Source organism: Malaclemys terrapin, chromosome 4 (assembly GCF_027887155.1).
Source record: "Malaclemys terrapin pileata isolate rMalTer1 chromosome 4, rMalTer1.hap1, whole genome shotgun sequence".
NCBI lineage: Eukaryota > Metazoa > Chordata > Testudines > Emydidae > Malaclemys > Malaclemys terrapin.
Window position 1 is genome coordinate 17,733,524 of NC_071508.1, and position 23,691 is coordinate 17,757,214.

At 51.2% G+C, this 23,691-nt stretch overlaps 1 protein-coding gene across 5 annotated transcripts in view; it reads right to left on the reverse strand.

Moving 5' to 3' along the window:
* The window catches only part of FOXP4 (forkhead box P4), a 144,610-nt gene that overhangs the window by 17,595 nt on the left and 103,324 nt on the right, over positions 1–23,691 (reverse strand). For 3 of the 5 annotated variants that reach the window (XM_054025523.1, XM_054025522.1, XM_054025519.1), the window contains 7 exons: positions 23,467–23,671; positions 22,945–23,052; positions 16,820–16,907; positions 13,557–13,640; positions 11,688–11,889; positions 11,508–11,584; positions 10,098–10,199 (listed from right to left, as the gene is read on the reverse strand). In XM_054025523.1, the coding sequence (XP_053881498.1) occupies positions 10,098–10,199; positions 11,508–11,584; positions 11,688–11,889; positions 13,557–13,640; positions 16,820–16,907; positions 22,945–23,052; positions 23,467–23,671 (866 nt within the window). The remainder of the gene's footprint in view (positions 1–10,097; positions 10,200–11,507; positions 11,585–11,687; positions 11,890–13,556; positions 13,641–16,819; positions 16,908–22,944; positions 23,053–23,466; positions 23,672–23,691) is intronic. The other 2 variants (XM_054025524.1, XM_054025520.1) reach the window with 1 other exon arrangement.

The following is a 23,691-nucleotide window of genomic DNA, read 5'->3' on the forward strand; positions in this document are numbered from 1 at the left end:
GCTAGCAAACAGAGCAACTCCTTTAGCACACAGCAAAATGAATAAATCTCCTGGACAGCTCCCACCTCCTCCCTTCCTGTGTGTATTTGGGATTCCTCCTCCAAACAAAGACCAGATTAAAGGAGGGAGGCACAGCAAGGCCACAACCCTGATTAAAAAATAATACCCCAGCACTGTACAGTAATGACTCAGTAACCCAAATGTAAGCAGCATCCCACCATTACTGTGCAATGCTGTCATGGGCGTGTGTATATATTAATAGAGGCACCAAGTGGGAGGAAAATGAATCCAAGTCATTTGGAGGGCCAGGCTGCGGGGAGAGGGCTGAAGAATTGAATGGAAAATAAAAGGATTTTGTTTTGTTTTTTTCTAATGTAATTTATGTAATTTAACGGCGAATTCTCTTTCTTGCTGTGGAAGTCGACAGGAGGGTTCAAAATCCCTCCAGAAAGGCTCGCGGTCTCCATTCAGTGTGGCGGGGATTTTAGGGTAGAACCCGGCGCGGATTCATCCCTACCGATTTCAACAGGGGCTTTTCCATAAAGGAAATTCTGCTCTGAGGGATGTGGATGTAAATCCAAGCAAATCAATGGAGTACCCGGGTCGCTGGCTGAGAGTCGAATGGTGCCTAGGGATCCCACCTGAGATTAGGGCCCCCATGGTGTTAGGCACTGTACAAACATGTAAGGTATGTACAAAAAACCCCCACAGCAGCCAGTCTTAGAACCTGGTTTGGCCTCAAGAGGCTCACGCTTACGGGCTAAAAATAGCAGCATAGAGGACTGGGTTTGGGCTGAAGCCTGGGCTCTAGCCTGGGCTCTCGGACCCACCTGCCCCCGTCACTAGATTTCAGAGCCCGGGCTCCAGCCTGTACATCTAATCAGAAGCACAAGCCTGAATCAGCTCATCTGGGCTTTAAGAGTCACTGATGTAGGTGGTGTTTTGTTTTTTTTTTTTTTTTTAAAGTGTAAACACACTCATAGCAAGAGAGAGTCCCTGCCCCAAAGGGGCTACAACCGAATCAGAGTAAGGACAGGAGAAGACCGAGACGAGACAGGATATGGTCAACAGCAGAGCTAGGATTAGAACCCAGCTTTCCTGATTCCTAGGCCAATGTCCCAGCCACTAGACCAGCCTAGTTCTCAACAGAAGCAGCTCCTTAAACAGTGACTTGCATTCAAATACATTTCAATGCAACACCTCACAGGTAGGAACGGTGTGACCCCTCCATGAACCGGTAGAGCCTCTCTCACCGGAAAGCCTACCATACCATGTCTATCTAGGGGCCACTCATCGCTGGAGCTCCCTTTTGTCTTCCACTGGACGAGGATCCAGATCCCATCACCTATAACGCTGCATTTCAGTGCATAGCCCAGTGTCAGGGCTTGCCTGAATGGGCTCTTATAGGCTATGTCTACACTGCAGCACACGTAGGCAGATCCGACCTAGCTTTGATCGAGCTTGCTTGCTACAAATAGCGGTGAAGGTGCAGCAGCGTGGGCGCTGGCCCGGGGTAGCTGCCGGAGTATAAACCCAACCGATATGAGCTAGCACATGACGCTGTGGCGTCTCCGCTAGCCCACTAAAATAGCTCAGCCAACCCTAGTTCGGGAATGCCTACACAGACTGCAATCACACCTCCTGACTGTAGTGTAGACGGACCCACAGTGGCCGTTCTAACACATGGGGCTGCAGGGCAAGAGAGCAATAACCCCTTGCAAGTGCATGGCCCGGAGTCTTAACGGTTCTCCTGTGAAATGGACATTGGGACGGGTGGGGAAAGCCACATTGAGATATAAAATCAACCTGGGCATTTTATTGGCGGGGGTCTGACATTGCCAGGTCCAGGCGCCTACAAGAGGTTAAACCTCCCCAGTGTTTTGAGTGGACTCAGCGTGGGGTAAGGTCACACGCCTGCTTAGCCGGGCTGGTGTTGGGGGGCTGTTTGGGGCGGGGGGGGAGGTCTCTCCCGCCTCGTCTCAGCTCTTCTGCTCTCAGGCCGCCTCCTTGCCTTGTTTTAACGTGGCTTTTGCATTTCGACAGAGTATTTATTTAGTGCCAGGCTTGGCTGCTCTGTTTGCCTCTCATCTTTGTCTTGTCTAATGATGTTTGCTTTATGCCCCGGCCCTGCTTTCCCTCCCAACCCCAACCCCTGCCCCCGCCCCATCATGCTGGAGATTTCTCTGCTGTTGCAGCTGCATGTGCCGTCACGCCAACACACGCCACTCTCCTCTCACTTCCTTCCTTCTCTGTGCACTTTGCGCTTGCCCAGCGCCTCCTACCTGCTGATCACCCAGGATTCTAGGAAGGAGGTGAAATGTCAGAACTGGTTGAGAAACCATGACTGGTCGTTTTTTGGGGTCAGGACGGAATTTAAGGGTTTATTATAATTTTTCACCTCCAAAACAAGTTTTTTGCTTTTAAAGACTAAGACTTTGCCCTCCGTATCTCCCCCTCCCCCACTTCTGACCCCTCTTCTTTTCAGGGGCAAAATGGAAAAAGGAAGACAGCAAAAAGGAAGAGGAAAAAGAGACAAAAAGGGGGAAAGTCCCCTTCTAAACTAGAACATTTCAGTTTTTCCCTTCCAAAATACTGAAAATTTTGGAAAAAAATACAAGTTTTCTGCAAAACATTTCATGGGGGTGAGGGGGAAGAAGGGAGAGGGAGGAGGAGAAATGGCAATTTTTCCATCCTCAAATATTTTAGAATGAAAAATTTTGGCCAGTTCTGCTAAATTGTAATGTTTCTGTTTTATAGATGGGGAAACTGAGGCAGTCAGGGGAAGCAGAACATTCCCAGAGTTAGGAATAAAACCCAGGTGTTCTGACTCCCAGTCTCCCATGCTCTAAACCTTGGACATTATTCCTGACTTTGAGAGAGGAGGGGAATCCAGATGTGCTGACTCCCAGTCCCTTGTTCTAACCATTATTCACCCCCTGTGAACGGTGCCAGGTTCTAATGAGAGCGACGGGTGCGAAAGTGCTGTTCCCCCAAGACGGAAACAATCTGTCAGCTCAGAGGGTGCGAGCGCACTGGGGGTGAGATCCCAAATGCGACCCGTGCGGGGCAGCGTTGGCAGAAGTGTTCATGCACAGAGCTGGCCTGGCATGCAAAGAGCTGTTCCCCTGCAAGTGCAATGCTCCACATGAGCCATCAGGAGGAGTCGATGATTGGTGCAGGAAACTCACGGAGCTGTTCAAACAACTGGAGTCCTTCCTGGGCTTGTTTAACTGACCTCTTACCCAGAGCGCTGGTTAATGCTACAGCTCACTCTCTGTGCATTGGAGGGGAATTAAAAGGGTCGGGCTAAACAGGGGGCACATTTCTTCCTTCCACAGGAGGGGATACCCCTCTCCTCCCACCCCCCGGGAGCTATGTTCTCGGTACACTTGGCACAAGGGCTGAGATGGATTGGCCATGCACAAAGGCCTAATTGAGCAGAAGCAATTAACTTTCTAACACCTTATCTCCAACTGGGGTGGGTTCTAAAGCCACACTACCGCACCATAGGATGACCAGACAGCAAGTGTGAAAAATCGGGACAGGGAGTGGGGTGTAATAGGCACCTATATAAGAAAAAGACACCAAAATCAGGACTGTCCCTATAAAATCGGGACATCTGGTCACCCTACCGCACCAGGCTGGCCTCTCCGGGTTGTCAGATCCTGACGAGCAGGTGGGTGAGGTGAAGTGGGAAGAGAACAGAGAAAAGTTCAAGTGATGATAAAGGAAACAAAAGGGAAGAGAGAGTGAGGTGTGTGCAGATGGAGAGATGAGGAGTGGGGATGGCTGAACAAAGGAGAACTGGAACCCTAATCCCTAGTCTAGTGAGCAGGGTAGCACCAGCCCTTGTGCCCTTTGAAAGGGGACTAATTGTTGAAACAAACCCTCTGTGATGTACCATCACAGACTAAAACAGTCAATGGTTGCTAAGAAGATTTCAGGACAGCTTAGCTCAGGCCCCGCAGCCCCAGCGCAGGGCCCTGCAAATTTGCTTTGCCAGCCCGAGACATCGCAACATCCTGAATGCTGAACTGTGAGGCAGGACGCCCATCCCGCGGGATACGCACACAGGGGGTGGCCTAGGCTCTGCTTTCCCTGCCCTGACACCATTATTCATGGTCAGTCAGCCAGGCACAGGCGCCGCATTCCAGCAGCCAACCCGCCGATTGGGGAAAGGGGACGCTTGTCAGCTAGTTTTGGGCCTGGGCTTTTGATTTCATTTTAATAAAAGAGAGAGAGAGAGATGTACAAAACTTTATGGGAAAGGCTTCCAACCCTTTTTCTGTCAGTAAAATTCTACAACCTGTGCTAGACGGGAGGTCAGATTAGACGATCACTATGGGCCAGATTCTCACCTGATGTAAATCAGCGTCGCTCTGCTGAAGTCAGTGGAGCTGCACCGATCTATGACAGCTAAGGAATGTACCCTTTAAACCTGCAGGTGTCAAGTGATCTGGTGCACACCTCTGGTATTGCTTGAAGTCCTCAGGTTGCCAGAAATCAGATTGAAGGGATTAGGGGCTATGGCATGGAAACATCCCTAGTTTTGGTGACTGATCTGGTGATGGACTAAGACCAGATGTCCATGCCAACTGGCCAGCTGCCTTTCAGTCTGTTTCATCTCTTGGGTATCGTTAATTCGTCTGCGAACCCTTTTCGTCCCAGAGATTGGGGCAATATTGATGGGAATCCATATCAAATGACACTTCTTTGACTTGTGCACTTTAGATATTTTTTTAAAAGCATGATTTCATACATGTGCCTGGGAGATTCCCTTGACAATAGATTACTAGAAATAAAAAACAAACACGGCAGGAAGTGAAATTAACCAAACTATTCTCCACTATCCCAGCCACGAGCATGAAAAGTAAAATGGAACAAATAGTTGAAAGGGAGAGAGGCTATTAAAATACTTTCAGTCTGAATCGTATGAAGGATGGAAGGTATTTTTGTTCATGGTGCACAGATAAATAGGTATAAAAGATTAATAATAGATGTTAGAAGCCTGTTATAGACATGAGTAATATATGTTCTAGATGGCTGGAAGCATGTCAGCAGATGGTGTTATAAGCAGGGCTGGTCGAAAGTTTTCTGTTGACACTGTTCTCCAGTGGAAAATGGGGTTTTGATAAAGAGAGAGAGAGAGAGAGAGAGAGAGAGAGGTCTGCTTTCTGCAGAAAATTCAACTTTGTATTTACAAAGAAAAACACAACTGCCTAGAAACTGAAATATTTTGATTTAGAAATGACACCACAGTTGTGCAACTCCCATGATGCACTGCCTTCTTTGTCCCTGAGGGAAGGCAGTAGTGCATCATGGGAGAGGCAGTTCAACTAGGGACCCCGGCCTATAGAGGAGAATGGGGGCATGAGACATTTGAACTACAAATCCCATGAGATGCTGTGGTGGCATTTCAGAATCAAAAAATTTTTTTCCAATGAAAAGTCAAAATTTTCCAGAGAGGAAAAAAAAAACAAACATTGTGATAAGCTCTAGTCATAAACCATGGTTATAAGTGACTTATTGAGCTGTTGAAATCTATAATAATTGATTAAAACATCTAGCAATCATTTATTAGACCTTCAGGAATGCATCATTAGTATAAAAAGTGTGATCCTAAAAGATGTTATTTGAATCATAGATAAAGCTATTTCTTTTAAGTTTTATATTCATAGTGCCCCTCTAAGTGCTTTGATCCATGTTACTTTGAGTTAAAGCGAGTTGAATTTTGTTGTATTACAAATTGATACATACCAGGGAAAAAACGCTGGCCTGGCAGGTGGATGGAGTAGATGCCACTTAATAGATATTTTTCTGTCTCTGTCATCTCAGATTTTATAAATTCCTAAACAAACAAGACTGGAAATCTTTCCGAAGCTCACATTTTGTCCTCAAACAGATCAGCTATTCACCTCTGTCTGTGGCTGGAGCTCAGAGCAATTAGGAGTGAATTGTCAGCATCAACGCTTTCCAAGGTGCTCTGCAGCCAGGCGGTATAGCGCTGGGAGCTGGCATCAGCGGGAAATGGGGAGCCTTTACTGATCTCAGCACAGTGGGGTTTCTAAAGAACAGTAACAGAGAACTTGAAAACCAAAGCGACAGCTCCTCATGTTGATTGTGAGTGAGTGCTTGTGGTACCGCAACATGAATAAGTCTCTCTCAGTAATTTTTCCCATTATGGCAGTGCCTAGATGCTTCAAATTGAGATTGGGGTCCCATTTTGCTGGGAGCTGCAACCACACATAGTACAGGACAGTCCCTGCCCCGGACACCTCCCAGTTGAAACAGTCACGGCAGATGAAGAATGGATTATTAAACCCGTTTTACAGATGGGGAACTGGGGCCCAAACTGATTACCTCACATGACCAAGGTCACACGGAGTCTGTGTCAGAGCTGGGAACTGCACCCAGTTCTCCTGAATCCCCATTCAGTGCTTTAACCATTGGACCATCTGTTCTCTTCTTATACCCTTGAACAGCTTCCTATACAAACCACCACTTGCCAGCGGTACAACCAGCAGCAAACTATTCATTATAAGAGGCACATGCTAACTAAGGGTGAATGAACTGGATTGGCTAAAATAAGAAGCCTCTCCCCCCACCAGCCAAACCCTCTTTTGAGTTTTAATATTCCCACTCCCTATGCTCTCAGCAGCCCTGAACTTCTGAGTTCCAGAGCTGGAAGCAATGAAAGCTGCAAGAGAAACAGCTCTGATGGGACTTCTGAGCCAGTGAGAAGAACCAACCTCAGCCCAAGAACCACCTATTTGAGCGATTCCCCACCTGGTGTCATTCAAGGCTGGGATAATTCACCCATACTTCTGGGCACTGCCCTGAAACAAACCTTCTGAGCTTTGCACTAATAGAGGTCTGCTTAAGGCCATGCCGTCCGGGGCACAGAGAAGCCAGCTTGGTGACTTGCTCATGCCCGCTTGCATTGGCGTAGGACGCCATTAGGAGCATTTGACTTGGGTTGTAAATTCTTTGGGGCAGAGACTGTCCTTGTTACACAGTGCCTAGCGCAGTGAAGTCCTACAAGGGAGCAATGGTAATAATAAAAGCAACCCAAAAGAGGATGAGGACCATCGGTGAGGGAAGGAGCAGAGAAGGATCAAGCCATAAAGGGCGAGGGGGGTGGATGGGTGAAAACCAGAAGAGCCACAGCCCTGAACATGGAGGTTCGCTAGGCTTGTGAGGCTTGTGCAGGGAGGTCTTCCAGCACCCAAAGCTCCCCAGCACTTCACAGGCACTCGCAATGCTAGGCATGAGTAATGTGACTACCCCCACCGGCCCGGGGGTCAGGTCCACTGAGAGGAATGCTGCTGCAGAGGACAGGAGACCTGGGTCCCATTCCTGGCTCTGCCACTGACCTGCTGCGTGACCTCGGCCAAGTCACTTCTTCCCCACTCTGTGCCTCTGTCTCCCCCCGTCGTATTCAGATTGTAAACTCTTTGGGGGTAGAGGCTGCTTCTCACTACGGCTATGTACAGCACCAAGCACAAGGAGGCTCTGATTTAGCCGGGGTCTTGAAGCACAACCGCAAGACACATGATAAAGAACAGTCTGGAGCTTGCAGGTGAGTCAAGGATTCCAGACTCCATTGGAGGCAATTCCCTTCAGTTTATCCCCCTCTGCCTCTTCCTCTCAGTTCAGTTAATAGGCAGCCGGCTGGGCTGAGCTCTTATCAGGGTTTGAGGCTACATAATGACTCTGGCTTCCCGTCTGAGGGAGTGATTGTATCAGGGTCTGCCTGTGACACGGTGGAATTATGTCATGTCTGGAAGATGCGATGGGGGTGGGAGGTGAGGGGGGCGCTGACTGAAAAGCAGCGGTGCCCAGCAGCAGGAATGCGACCCCTGCCCCTTCCCCACTGGAGATGGTGCTCCCCCGGCCCTTCCCTGCAGCCCCCCCGTGAGGGTCTCTCCAGATCTAGACCAGAACCGTTGAATGGAAAAGGCGCCAAGAAGCACTGGAGACTGAATAATGGAGGGCAGGTGCACAGTGAACCGCAGGCCCAAGGGGCCAACTTCAGGCCTGGGGTAAGTGGGTGAAAATTTACTGATTTCCCGGGGTTAAACCTGCATGCACCTGGAAGCTCAGGTTTTGGGCGCTGTAAGCTTCTATGGAGACTCGACTTCCATGGCACATAGAGATCACAGCCCCACTGCCCTGCCTGGGGAACCCTGTCTCGTCCTGGTGCCATGAATCCCAACAAATGGGGAGGGGAGGCTGAGCAGGACTCCATTGTGCAAGGCACTGTATGTATACAATAAGAGACAGCCCCTCGGCCCCAAAGAACTTACAGTCTGAACTGGGCGGGAAAGAAGAAGGACTGGTAGCCTCACTTGACAGAGGGGACACTGAGGCAGAGAGAGATGAAGCAACTTGCACAAGATCCCGGAGCCAGTCTGTGGCAGAGCCGCGAGCTGAAGCCAGGTCTCCAGAGCCCCACGCCGGTGCCAGACCCGTAAAACCATCCTCTCTCTCAGAACGAGCCCGACGTTTCACCCGCTTCTTTGCCAAGGTGAAAGACAGGCGGCAGCCAGCTCACACAGAACCTCATCCCCTCAGATGAGAATCGGTACCCTAGCAAGAGCCATGGTGGCGCTGGAGACTTTTACAGCTTGGCTGAGCCGTCTTTATTTGCAGCGAGACACCAGCCCCCGGGTTATCATTAACCTTATTTTCTATTTCTAGAGTCTAAATTTTTTCCCTTTTAAAGAAAAAAAAATAAAAAAAATACCCTTCTTCTGGACCCAAGATGTACAGGTTTAGCTCGAGACCTAATTCCTGAGCCTTTTTGAGGGAGCTGCTCGCTCCTGCACGATGCCCTGGGAGGACTGAACAGCCCCTACCTGAAAGCGCAAACCCTAGCGAGAGGCCATTCACCTCCAACCTTCCCTGGAGTTTGAGGACACATGGGGGGGAGGGGCAGAGCTAAATGCTTAGAAAAAAGAAGGGTTTGATTTTGCAGCAGAACCGAGCACTTGGGGCTCCCGCTGATTTCATTAAGAACTACGGGTGCTCAATCCCCCTGGGGATCAGTTCGTCACTGCTCAAGATGCTACAGAGAGAGGCATTACAGGAAGCCCTAAGACAGACAGAGAGGTAAGTTAGGTGCTCGCACACTAGCTGCTCTGTAACCCCCTTCGGAAACCCCGCAATCTGCCACCCCAATCCCATAATCCTCCCCCTTTCTCCCCGGGGGGCACCCTGGCACACACCATCCAGCGGCCCACAAAACAGGTGTAGTTCAACAGAGTTCTGTCTTTATACAAGGCCAGACGATGAAAAGCCAACTCTGCCAGCTGCCCAGTTGAGCCCACCTCTCTGGCACATAGGGTTTTTGCCTGCATGATGGATGCAGGGGGGTGATGCACGGCTGGGAAGTCCTGCAGGGCGGTTTTGCCCTGTAACACAGGCAAGCGGACACCTGGAAATGGGAAGTTCTCTATTAACCCGGGGGAACAAGGGGACATTTCCTCCTGTGCACCACTTACATCCTAGGGCTTCAGAGGGACCCCGTGGCTCACAGGCCTCTCGCTGTGAGGAGAATTGTGCCCATCCCGAGTCATGCTCCGACTGCTCAGGGAAACGTAACACCATCCTTCCACTCTCTCCTGCCACCCCCGGCGCTTGTCTCAGACCGACGGACCTGTCTGTGTCGTGGCTTTACATGGCGCCGTCAGGCAATGCAACAAGGTTGTGAGAATGCCACCAACGGTCACTCACGAGGCAATGGGACAACATTATCAGACAGCAATTCACTGGGGACGGAGCAACTCAGGGACAGCTCAAGGCCCTTCTCGGATGTATGGCTCAGCTAAAATCTGCAGCAAATCCCCGCTTCCCCCCCACAACCCCATATTCCAATGTCGAGAAGCCGCCAAAGTACCACCTCAATAGGCGGGAGTCAGAGGGAAAAGTACCTCTCCTGGATGCATACATAGCTGCCCTACGTAGCTGTGATCTAGAGCCCACCTCTAATGAAAGCCACCCTGGCAGCAGACCCTGCCATGTACTGCCAGTGCCCCGAGCGAGTTCTGCAGCTGATGGAGAGGAGGTGAAGAATGAAATCCCAGGCGGGGCTTTACCTTCCAGGTGGCGGTGTTCCTCCTGAAGTAGGCAAACATCCGCGTGAACCAGTTGTAGATTTCATTCAACGTTAGCTGCCTGTCTGGGGTCTCCAGGATAGCCTGGAATTCAGAGGGGGGGAGGGGGAGGAACCCAAACCAATTACTTATAAAGCATCAATCCCAAGAGCCTGTATCACTGATCGCGCCTGCCAACCATGATGGGCGAGCTGCAGAAGAGTCAGAGGTTCTGTCTGGATCACGAAGGGGCTCACCCATAGATGTCAAAGCACACAAGCCTTGCTATTCGGGTGCAGAGGGAGCGTCTTGCCCCGGGGCATGCAGCAGTTCAGTGGTGGTCTCCTGACTCCCAGCCCAGTGCCCTACCCACTGGACCGTGCTGCCAAAAGGTTGCATGCAACGAACCAACTATCTAACGCCAGAGAAAGCTCAGCTAATCTTGCTGTCCAAAGAGGAGTTAAATGGAGTTAGTGGCAGAAATCACCCTTCCAAACGAACCTTGTCTGTGTCAGGCATGGGCTTTTGAAGACCCCCCCTTCCCCCGAGCCAAAGAGCGAACAATAGGAGTGCTCCGATTTGCATTTCTTCATAAGTATATTTGCATATGCAAATCAAAGGCTCACACATTTGATCCGTGGGGCTGGAGGGGTTGAGAGAGGCTGACGGAGTGGCACAGACTATACCCGACGCCCCAGCACCTGTCCTTGGGTTTGCTCCATGGTGTGGCCAGACAGCACAGAGCCACTGGCAGGGATGCTGAGTCCCTCTATGCCCCGTCTCGCCTGGATTTTAAGGTGATGGCTGATGATCCTTGAGACTGGGGTTCCCCAATTATCCACAGAGCAAATATAGCACAGGTAAGGCCGGCCTCCCCTCCAACACTGCATCAGGACGGATCAACACTATGGATGAAGAGGGGATCTCCACCTTCATGGACCAGTTCTTGGGCCTCTCTGATGAGACTCACAGTAAAAGGGGACAACCAGTGTCCAGTGGTGTTGGTGAGGCAGATGCCCACCCACTGGGAACCCACTTCGCAGAGGCAGGACTTTAAATGCACCGTCATCATTTTTGTGAAATAAATATGACTATGGACAACTTACAGAACTGAAGTGCCTTTTCCCTGAGGATCTCCAAGTCAGCTGCACACAACCAGAGCAATGGAGCTACACCCGTTTACACCAGCTGAGGATTTGGCCCCTAAGGAATGAACTCTCTCCGTGCTTCCCTGTGGAGTTGTTATCCTGATTTGCTAACTAGGGCCCCGGAGATCACAAAGCAAGTCGGTGGCAGAGCTGGCGATGGAACCCGGAGTCTGGCCTCCAAGTTCTCAGCTCTAATCACAAACAGCCTACTGCGTCGGGACATAGCTGCCTTCACAGCCCCCCGGAGCCGGAGGGCGTTCCTCACCTGCCGGATGAGTGAGGCATACGTGAAGGGCGGCCGGACGTCTGTGTTTTTGTAAAACTCGTGATTCTGTGCAAGCTCTGGAGAGGGGGGAGAGAGAGAGAGAGAGAGAGAATATGAAGGAACCGAATCTAGTAACTCATACCACATGAGCATCAATGACCCACCCACCGCCGCTCTTACCTGAAGATATTGGGGGGCAGAATTTTTCGGGGTTTCTCCTGCGAATGGCCCCCATGGTCTGTAAGGTAGAGGAGCTGATGACGGATGGACCCTGCCGCAAGGGAGTGATGGGGGCGGTGGCGGAGGTGGGGGGATGAGGTAAGCCATCTGGAAAGGTATCTGAAGTGCTCTTGGAGAGGGTGGCGCTTGAGACCAGGTTCAGCTGCACAGACATGGGTGGAAGAAATTGAGAGCAGTTGGGAACGGACGTGGAGATGGTCTTAGGTAGGGAGAGTGATTCGGTTCCATGCTGTGAGACACGGGAGAGTGCACAGGGCCCTCTAACCCAGGGGGATGGGCACTAAAGGAGGATCTCATGGATCAAACCAGCTGCAGGAAAACTCTGCTATCAACACATTACAGCTCCAAGTGGGCCTGACCCAGCTCCCATTGCAGTCACTGGAAAGGCCCCCACGGGCTTCAGTGCAACTTGGATCCAGCCCCAAGCGTCTTAATCCCGAAGCACTTTGCAAGCCGACATACCAACTATACACAGGGACCACTTCATCCCCTGCCGAAATTCAGCCAGCTCTGGGATGAGACTGTGGGCAGCTGCTGAACAGGACAGGAAGTGAAGCATTATGCGCACGAAGATAGCTCAGTGGTTTAAGCATTGGCCTACTAAACCCAGGGTTGAGGGTTCAATCCTTGAGGGGGATACTTAGGGATCTGGGGCAAAATCAGTACTTGGTCCTGCTAGTGAAGGCAGGGGGCTGGACTCGATGACCTTTCAGGGTCCCTTCCAGTTCTATGAGATCGGTATATCTCCATATAGTATTATTATTATAGAATCCTGCCTCTCACTGAAACAGCAGGTGGAATTCAGGAGTAATTACCCCAACGTCGTCGGCGTCAAGCCCTTGGAGTTACAGCTCACCTTAGAGAGGGCACTGCTAGAACATCACACTGGGGCAACTCAGGAGGAAACCTGACACCTGAGTCATCAGGACTTACTCTCTGCAGCACACGGGGGTTCCTTAGGGGTGTCTGCCCCAGGTACTGCCCAGGCCCTTGTGAGAGCTGAGCTAGGAGCTGGCGAGGGATCAGGTACTGAGATTTTAAGGGCACTGCGTATGGTTTGCAGGGGATAGGTGCAATGATCCCGATTTCTGGCCTGGAATTTTGCTCAGTGAGCTCTTTACAGGGACAGGGGAGGAGGCACTGATGAGGATACATTTGCTCACGCCCCGAGCCAGGTTCACTACTGAACAGGAGCAGAAGGACCTGGGGATGCAGAGAAAAGCCATGAAGATACGGGGAGAGCAGGTGACCGACAGAGAGAGAGAGAGAGAGAGAGAGAGAGAAAGGCCACCCTTCCAATGAATAAACTCCTTCAGGAGGACGGGGTGATGGCACCAAGCAGGAGGGAGCAGGCTGGGGGGAGGCCAGCATTCCCCGGAGACTCCTTAACACAGAGGACGTCAGCACCTGGGCTTTTCATGAGCCATGTCCTGCTAAAGCATTGGATGTCTAGTAAGGGGAGCAACATGGACCAGAGCCAAGCCCAGACCTCTGGGGCGGAGATAACCAGAAGCGGATCACTTGGGGATCATTGCTACAAGGACGCCATAACCGGGCTTGAGACACTGAGTATGTTGGTGACCCTGCCCAGCTTGGATTGCCACTGAGGCCGTAACAGGGATATGGTCTGCACGGCTTGGCTCAAACCTCTGGGCAAAGCAAGAGAGGAAAATGGTGATAAGACATTGGGAATGGGCTTTGGAAGAGCTGGACGGGGATGGGCGGACAGATAGGACAGGGATGGAGGCACCAAGAAGGAGGAAACTCGAGGGGATGAGCGGCAGATGGGGAAGGCAGGCTGGTGCTTACAGGTTGACTGAAAGGCTTCGGCTCCGAAGGTCTCATATGGAGGTGGGCCATCATTGCCTGGAGACGCTCGCTTTCTTTCGCCAGCTGTGGGGTGAAGCAGGAGGGAAGAGGTTACTTGTTGCTGCAGGGTAACTCCCAGGGCTGTCTAGCACCCAGCTTCCCAGGGAGTGCTCACTGAAACGCGCTTCTCCTGCAAGCTTCCTTAAGCTCTTCTCTCATCCCTTGCTTGGCCCCCATGTGCCTGGCACTGTCTGGCCAACGTTCTCTGAGTGCCGCTATGTGACAGACCAGGGTTATTCTCTTCCGTCCCCGGGCCTTCCTTCCTCTCGCGTGGTGAGAGGCTGCCGGTGCTGTGGTCTAACCCCCCCGCTAGCATCTTCCCAGTAACATCGAACGTTCCTGAAAGCCGTGCACCTGTCCATGGGATTGCTTCTCTGGCCCGCTAAAAAGCTGCCTTTTCCTATTGGGGAGGAAGACCTGGACGTGTGCTGACGGCTGCTGGGGTGTCTGCCTGCCATGCCCACGCCTCTGGCTGTATGGGCATTGCTCTATGTGCTGGGATGAAAAATCTATTGCAAAACAGAATAATTCCATGCCTCTATAGATATATATCCATCCACACCTCCCTTCTCCCATCTATCCACCATCCCCTCCCACCCCCCAATCTCCTTTCCGTCTCCCACTCCTCTGTTCTCTGGTGCCGTCTCTCTATGCTTCCCAGGTGGCTGTCACTCTGCTCTGTATTCATTCCTCCCTCCTCCATTGGAGGACCTGGTCCACTTCTCCCCATTCATCTTCTCACTCTCTCCTTTCCATCATCAGCCTCTCCTGTCCACCCCCTCTGTTCCTTACCAGTGAGCCTGTATTTCCCCTGCCCACTGTCGGTGCATCAGATCCTACCTCTCTATACCCCCCCACCACACTCCTTCCCATTTTCCCTTACCTACCCACCCACCCACCCACCCATCCGCCCACTTGTGCAACATTGCTTTAATTGTGTGTGTTTGTTTCTCAGAGTGCGGGGAAGGGTGAAATATTCGTTGTGGCACCAGGAGAGGTTTTGAGCTGTGGAGAGGCAATGGGACCTGACACCATCTCTCTTCGTGTCACCTTCCCTTTCCGCCTCATCCCCTCAAACTTTGGGCCCCGTTCGCAATCCAGGAGACACCCAAAGAGGCTGCCTCCCTCCTCCCACTGGCCCCCGCCCCTGCGGATGCGGCTCCTTCGCTGGGAGTGGAGCAGGAAGCCCGGCGAGGAAGGAGTTAAAAGCAGCCGCCGGAGTAGAGTTGGCTGGAAGTTTGAGCGGCTGCGACGCTCTCGCGCTGTCGTGGCTCTCATTAGAGCTGACAGATCTCCCCTCCTGATGCAGACACTCTCTCCACCGACACAGCGGGAGCTCCGCGCTGAAAACTTTATAATTGGTAGCTCTGGTGGCAGCTTCTCCTCTTCGCGCACAGAGCTTTCTGCTATCCCTTCAGGTTCCCCCCTCCCACCCCTCTCTAAGTTCCAGTAATTGCTTTCAACCTCTTGCTTTAGTGAGCATTTGGGAACAGGATGGAATCACACGGTTTGACTCAGGCGGCTTTAGAATCTCAACTTCACTTTCCAACCAGTGCTCCTGGGAGTTTTTTTCTCTAATTTTTTTTTTTTTTTTTTTTTAAATGTCCACCCCTTTCCCTCCCTCGTCCCCTCCCCGCCATCAGCTTCATCCTACCTTGCTCTAACTCCTGCCAGAGGCTGCCAGCACTCTGCATTACACCAGCTGCTCCCCCCCCCCGAGCACAGCCTCCTCTGCCACCTCCTCCCCCCACGCCCTAGCACACGTGTGATCTAGCAGCCAAGGCAACCTGGATAACAAGAGTACCCCCGGAGTCAGTCACACAAGCTCCAGGGCTGGTATTTCCCAGGAAAGGGCAGGCAGAGAAGTCCAGGGGAGGAACTGTAAATAAAAAGACAACGTGCGTGCACCCCCCTCCCCGGGCAATGGATACACACGTGTCACACGGCACTACAGTTCCTACGCACGGTCACACGCACCAGGCATCTTTGCATTCAGCACGTGCGCGAGAGATGTGGAGACAGTCGCCTATGTGCCGTATGTCCGTCATTAAAATACTCAGCATGGGCAGTGCTCATAGATTATCTCCTCCTCTCACCCAGGCGGCACCACCCTGTCCCTTTACCCAAGCTTGCCTGCGCTAGCGAGAGCCTTCTGCAGCGGCCGCTCTCAACAGCCACCCTGGCTCTCTCTTGCCTTGAATCTCTATTGCTTCGCAAACCTCAGCGGAAAGCCTACATTTCTTCTGAATTGCCCTCTTTTGTTAACTAATTACACGAAGCACTTCTGGGGGGGAAACAGCTCGTATGAAATGCACAGGACAAATCAAGGGCAAGATTTCCAAAAGCAGGGGCCTGACGGTGAGCTCCGAAGTCTGCATTTGGGCCCATAATACACGGCCTGATATTTGGAAGGGCTGAGCAATCATCAGCCCTCCTGGCTTCAGGAGGACTAGGATTTGGCTCTAGTGTTGGCTACAGTGCACGTCCCATGGGTTGCAACCATTACACAACATTCATGTACACAAAGTGCCATAGATAACACCACAAAAAACACACACAACACACTGGTTACCCTGTGCCAGTGTGAAACCCCCACATGCTATGGAAGCAAATGCACCGTACATGCGGCGTTCTGGCTGAAATTTTCAGAGGAGCCTGCAGAAATCAGGTGCCCATCTTCCACTGAATTTCCACTTGAAATACCCAGGCTCCATTTCTTACGTTGGTTACAACGGTAGTCTCTCTTTTTTGATCTAGCCATTCAATGTGTTGTTTCATATGTACATGAATGTGTGATCTACCATGGTTTGAGTGGTTGGTTGCCCACCACCCGCACTTGGGTTTGGGACAGGACCCCTTATCCTTAAGATAGATGGGTGACTGAATGGCAAAATGTGCACCTAATTTACAGGTGCAATTGGCAACTATTTTTCTGCCTATATAAGATTGCACATTGTGGTAGCTAAGGCCCAGGTGAGCAGATCTAGGAGGTCTGACAATAATTTGTCAAACATCTCGTTTCCTGGCTCTCTAAGTCACAACCCTAAATATTGAGACTGTCCCTATAAAATCAGGACATCTGGTCACCCTAGACCCAGCTATTCCCTCCCGATGGAGAGCAGCTTAATTCTGCCACTTATATGCAGGGCAAGTAAAGAGTTTGACTCCACACCACCCTTCAAGTCTCTTTGGTTTGCACCTACCTGTATTTCCAGCTGCTGCACCACTTGCATTTGAACTCGACACTGGGCCGTGCTTCGGTCATCAAGTGCGTGTTCCGTATTGAGGTGTCTAGACAGAGAAGAATGGATTTTAGATTGACAGTTCCCAGAGCCCACCATGAAACAGAGTGCCTCCTACCGGCCCATGTCCGCACCTACCTATGGCCTGCAAGCACCTCTTATCTCTATTACAGGAGCAATGGAGGCCCCAATCTGCTAGTTACATTACATGGCAGTCCCTGCCCTGATGAGTTCACAATTTAAACAGATAAGACAAAGCATGGGAGGGGAAACTGAGCCACAGAGCAGCAACGTGATTTGGCCAAGGTCACACAGCAGGTAACTGGCAGAGCCGAGAAGAGCAGGTCTTCTACCTCCCTACCCTCTGGACTACCCAGTCTCTCAGCCCCTTCCCCAACAGCACTTGGATTGCCTCAGCTGTAGTTTGCCACAGGGAGTCCATTGAAATACAAAACAAACAGCTGGTACCTGTGGAGGGTGAGCCTGCAAGCCAAGCCCCGGGGGAGGTGTGAGTATGGTACAACAGTTGGCTCCTTAAGCTCAGCTGGAAAATCCCATTTCCGGGATGTACCTGGTAAGACTGACTGCACCCAAGGAGCAGGTTTCCAGGCAGACACAGGCAGCATCATGGGGATTCATTTGCATCCCATGAGAGACTCCCCAAAGGCAGGAGGTGGCATTTATGAGGTGCTCCGCATCCTAGACTCTCAGTGCCTCACAAACATTCATGCATGAAACCTTTCAAACGCCCTCCCCCAGGCAGGTAAATATGATCAGCTCCATTTTACAGATGGGGAAACAGAGACCAAGGAGGGGATGGAGCCAGGTCAGCGGCAGAGCTGGGACTAGAACCCAGGGTCCCATACCTTACCCACAAGGCCCTCCCCTTCCTCTCTCTGCAATCAAAACAATAACCTCATGGCCACCTTCGGCAGCGGAGCCTTCTCCTTACAAAGTTAGGGCCTTGCTGGGACATGTGTACGGCCTCAAAATGGCCCGTGCTCGCTTTCACAGAAGAACATACGGCACCAGTCTTAGTCATGATTCCAGGTTGAGTGCTCCCTGCCAGCGAGGAACTCTGCTCGCTCAACCACATGGAGGTCCCAGGCATGAGCACGGACCGGGATGTCAGGACAGACAGAGAAATCCCCAGGTCTGGAACCCAGGGAGAATGGAGATAGCTCAGTGAGAGGTGCCGGGCTGTGGACTCTCGCTAGAATAGGGGGATGCCTTGCCCTTCCCTGCCTCTCAGACTAGCATCGCCCTCCAGCCAGGAATCAATCCTGCCCCACACAGCTCTGTGCTGTCTCCCCTCCAGGCCCCATCTCGCTAAACCACGGGCGCTCAAAGCATGGCCTTCTGAGCTTGACAATGCAGAACAAGTCCTGCCTCTCCCTCCAACCGCGGCACACGAGGAAAGCTCGCTCAGGGTGCTGGTGAGTGCTGAACGAGCGGGGATAATTCTCCGCCAGGGTGAATTCAAGGTGCAAGAAAACATTAGGGCTGCATTACGTTTTGATGTTTTAAATACACCTGCCCCGATGGTGCTGTCTAAAGCAGCCCTGGGTCTTGCAAATGGGGGAAACCCTCGTTTCAGACTCAGCCGCAGGTGTTGCCGCAGGTGAGGGGATTTGGGAAAGAAACACAACGGGTGGATCCCCGTCAGTCCCGCTAACTAAACGAGCACAGAGCGTGAGCCTCCCGAGCCCTGTGCGGCGAGCGCTCCGCACTGTCAGCAGCCTGCCATCGGTGTCCCCTCTCCCCTTTTTCTGAACTCTGCGGCCCCCTCTTTTCCCTTCACCTGGAGCCGTGCCGCTCGACAGATCCCTGCTATCAAACTTCTCCCTCTAATGTCAACCAGAGCCATGCAACAAAACAGCAGAGAGCCTGTGTTCCTGGATGCTGCAGTGTCAGGAAACCAAGCTCCCTGGGCCAGGGGCAGCTGCTGCTGACACGCCGAGAGCAATATCCAAGCTAGAGTCCGCGTGTCCCATGCTCCCCAGTCACGCTATGCTGAACTCTCCCCATTCGTCCTCCTTTGATCTCTCTCTCCAGCCCCCCTGCTCAGTCAGTTCCATCCCTTACTCTTGCCCTTCCACCTGGTCTGGATCTTCCCTCTGCTCCCATCACACATGGTACAAACGGAGCGGGCTCCTTAGATGGTGTCAAGCCAGCCTAGCTCAACGGGCTTACTGGTACCAGCTGAGGAACTGGCCCACAGTCACCCGAGTGCCAACTCGCAGTGTAATTGTCCTGCTGCTGTAATGTGACTCAAGAGGGCAAGTGAGGGGAAAACCCTCCTCTCCAGTATCTGGGATTTTACTTTATATGGGGGATGTTTGGCATCTCCTTTATCGTTCCATGACTTTAAAAAGTCTCTTTAGGGGCAGGTCAATCAGATCAGAAATAAATAAGTCACCTGGCCTCACACTGATCTTCACCGAATTAGCATTTGACCCCCCTCCACACTGCTTTCCATCTAGAGCGGTGTGGCCCAATGGACAGGACACTACACCAAGTCTCGAGACATGGTTTCTATTCCCAGGTCTGCCACTGACTTGCTGCGTAACCTTGGGCAAATCCCTGCATCTCTCTGTGCACCAGTTTCTGTAAATCAGCGCAGTGATACTGACCTGTATTGTAAGAGCCAGAGATGAAAATGCTCCGTAAGAGCTAAATATTATTATTTAGAGTCCTCCAAAGCCTTTACAGACATGAATTAATTTAGTTTCCACTCTCCATCCACAGGAAGTAGGTATCAGGGAAACTGAGACACAGGGAGGGGAAGTAGCTGCTCGGGCTCACACAGGAGAGTCCACGGCAGCGCCAGGAATAGTTTTATAGGCTATAAAGCCAGAAGAGACCATTGGGATCAGCTAGTCTGATCTCCTGTATAACACAGGCCATACAACTTCCCTGAATTAACCCACGATTGAACTACAGCAGATGTTTTAGGAAAATAGCCAGTCTTGGTTTGGAAATTGCCAGTGATGGATTCTCCATCACAACCCCGGGTAAGTTATAAAAACGAAGTCAGGCTCCCAAGTGCTGTGTTCTAACCAGCAGGTGATTTTCCCTCAGAAGCCACCGTAAATCTCCTCAAGGATCGTATGTATGTGCAGCTAGCGGTATTTCATTTCTCTTGACTTCCGCACCATCCCTTCTGTTTGGAACTCCCCGCATGCTGTGCCAAGCAACTTCCCTGTCTTCAAAGCCATTTAAAACTCACTTCTTCCAGGAAGTCTTGCTACAATAATCCACCACGCGGGTTTGGATGGTTGAACCCTCTCCACTTTCCAAGATACACAGATTTGGAAAAGGTGGTTCAACTGGGGCTCTATGGGCCCATGTCACATTGTGGGCTAGATTTTCACATCAGTGAGGTGTGCAGTCTCATGGCAAAATGCACGTCTAATTTACAGGTGTAATGACCAGATACACAAATCAGGTAATTGTATGTGCCAGTGACATTTGCGAGTGCAACCATAGTAACCATGCATGCAAATTAGTCGTGAATTGCGAGCACACAATGCATGCCTAACTTGTTAGAAAATCTGGCCCTGTACTGTCTAGGTCTGATTTAGGTTGTACGCTCCTAGGTGTAAAGGCAATGCCTCTATCCATGATGGAACCAAACATACTACTGGGGTGCAAATGATGGTCATTTTGGTGACTCGGCTTCCAACCAGGACTGGGGACAAAATACAGAGATACCCTGGGAGAAGTTGTCCAGATGGGATCTACCCATCAATCAGCAGCAGGAGGTACCAGGATTCTCACTGAAAAACCTGTTTATGGGAGATTTCCAGCCCTATCTTGCAAAAACAAGATGTTGGGGACAAGCTTCCAGACTTGCATCTGAACTAACCCGACACAATGTTTGAGTTTCTTTCGTCACTACTACCTATCTAGCTGGAGATGGACTAGGGGTCTTTACTCCTTGCTCCTCTGCATGGTGGGACTAAGACATGGTTACTTCTGTGAAGAATAAGCTGTCAAGAGTTTTGGCATTCTCTGCCGAAGGAGGAAAGTGTAAAAATGGGGTGGGGGTCTTATCTGGAAAGTGCTTTCATTCTTTCATCTCAGTGTAAAAAAGTTTCATTCTTCCTTCCTGTGCCCAGGGGTGGAGTTCCTCAAACTGCTCCAGCATATATAAGAAGCCCAATAACTTGGTTAACTCTTTGCTAGAGGTGGGTACAAATTGGCCCTGTGGATTCAGATGCACCCAAAATTCAAGCTGGTTGAAACATTTCAAATTTAAAAAAGGAGACAAATTTTTTACAAACATCTTGGCAAAAATTCTTCCCTCTCTTTCAACTGTCTCTACCCAAAACATTGGAGAAGCTCAGGATTCAGACTGGTACTTCACAGATGGTGCCCCGCTCTGCATGAGTCAAGCCAAAACCAGCGATCCAAACACTGCTGAGCTTCTGATCTAGTTTCAGTGTTAGTGGGTTGGGCCCATCCCTGCTTGCAATCCACTTGTGAGGTCAGTTAAGTATTAGACCCATTGTACAGATGGGAAAACTGAGGTGCAGAGGTGAAATCTTACCTAAGGTCAGGCATCAAGCCAAATGCAGAGAAGGGAATTGAACCCAGGAGTCCTGAGTCACCAAGCCCCTTGCTCTAACCACTAGGTGGCACCCCTCTCTGGCTCCTCTGCCTTCCTTACTTCATTAGCTGCAGCAAGGCATCGTCTTGCAATAGCACAATGCCCCCTGTCCTCTCCTCCTGGCTCTTTCCTTTGAATAAAGATGCTTTCCCCTTCTTAACCCATCTCCCCACATGCACAGCAGTCACTCTTCCCTACCCCCCGACTGAGCCTGCCTTGGTATTCACTGCAGCTGGCACCTGTTCCACCCTCCGGTACTCCCTCCCTGAACAAAGTGGGGAGGCAGACAGGCACATGGCTGCCGAGATCAGCTGACGCGCTGTTTGTAAAACAAAAGTCTTTCAGACACAAATAGACATACACACGCACAGTGCATCTCTGCCCCAACTCCCACAACATTCCCTTCAGTGCAGAGAGGGGGAAAGGAAAAAAAAAAAAAAGGAAAGAAAACCCGTCAGTTTCTTCTGATGTCTTTGCTAAAAATCCCGGCTACAAAGAGATCTAATTGCAAATGAACTAATTAAGTAAACCTCTGACGAAGCGTGAAAACAATTTGTTTGACCCTGACGCTAGCGGAGGGCTCTTAGACAGCGGAGTTAATCAGTCAGTGACAGAGCCCACAAGCGGTGTCAGCAGGCTGCCGCGCTGCCATCTGTTTCTTTCTCTTCTCTCTTGCGCGCGCTCTCTCTCTCTTCCCCCCTTACAGAGGGTGAACTGCTAACTTTCCTCGTTTGTCTTCTCTTGCCCTCCTCCCACCCACGTCCTGTGATTTCTCTAGGTCTCTTACAGTCTCTTCTCCTCTAGCATACCCTCCCCCCCATCCCTCTCACACGCCCCTGAATGTACAGACTAACCTCCTTGTTAAGAGATGGGGTGGGCCCCCAATTTGGCTATTACGCTTGAATCTACAGTCCACCCACTGGCTGAATTGAAGAGTTTCCAACTCCAAGACAGGGAGTGCTAGCACCCCCCGGTACAGATGGGGAACTTGGGCACAGAGACACGAAGGCCCAGAGTTTCCAAAAAGTGACGAGTGATTTTGGGGGCTCAAAGACCCCCCCCCCCCAAAGGGGCCTGACTTTCAGGCAGTGCTGAGTCCTCTGGAAATCAAACCCCTGCAAGGTGTTAAGTTGGGTGCCCAAAAAAATCACTAGCCACTTGTGGAAAAGTCAATTTTTTAGGGCCACACCTGTAGCCTCTGAAGAGACAATGAGTTCCACCTAACCCCGAAAAGTTGGAAGTCATGGCTTTTCTGACCTACCTCTACTGCCCTCAGCCCAGGGTGCAGGTGCAAGGACCACCCCCTCCCGCTTCTGCCCAAAGCAGTACTGAAGTGCAGGGTGCTAGCAACGGGTAGGGTCTGGATGGCCCCTGAGCGCAGGGCAACTTGCAAACCACCACACTGGCTGCACAACCTGGGGGAGCCAGGAATAAAACAACAGCCCCAGAGAGACACAGTAGGGGAGCGACCTACTTGACAAACTGTCCCAAGTCCTCACAGAGGGTTTCGCATCCAGGCCACTTGCATTCTCCGTGTCCGTACAGAGGGTGGGAGCCGGGGTTCTCTTCATGAGAAGAGCTGCTGAGAAAGAGAGAGAGAGAGAGAGTGTGAGATGGAGGAGAAGGAATGAACAGTTACACTGGGGATCTTACACATGACAGGCTGGCTACTGCAGTTCCAAAGAAGCTTCTAGACCAGGACCACCCCAAGATATTAACACATCTCCTCACACCTTTCAGCCAAGGCTCTCAAATGCATCAGTCAAGCCTTATGAGGCTGGTGAACATGATTACAGCTCATTTTCCAGACGGGTAAGCGGAGACACAGAGAGGTTAAGCGACTTGCCTACGTAGCTACAGAGCCCAGCTCCCTCAATTCCTAGTCTACTGGACTATGCTGGCCCCACTCCCAATAACAAACAATGGATCCATTAGTCATCTAGCCTTTTCTTAGACCTACAGGGCAAAATAAAAGGCTGGCCCAGCTCGGTTCTACCTGTCCCTCCTTGGCGTGAGCATGGCGCTCTGTCCATTGGAGAGAGAGTGGTGGGAAATGGGAGGCGAGACCTTGGCGGCCGAAAACGAGGTAGAGTTTGAAGTGTTGGTGGTCAGGTCGAGGCCCTCTTGCTTGATGCTGTCTTCTACAGGCTGGGTAGCGGTGACCTCTTTCCAGAGCTGCTGCAGGTCCGAGGGACACACAGCTACATGCCGGACGGGGTCC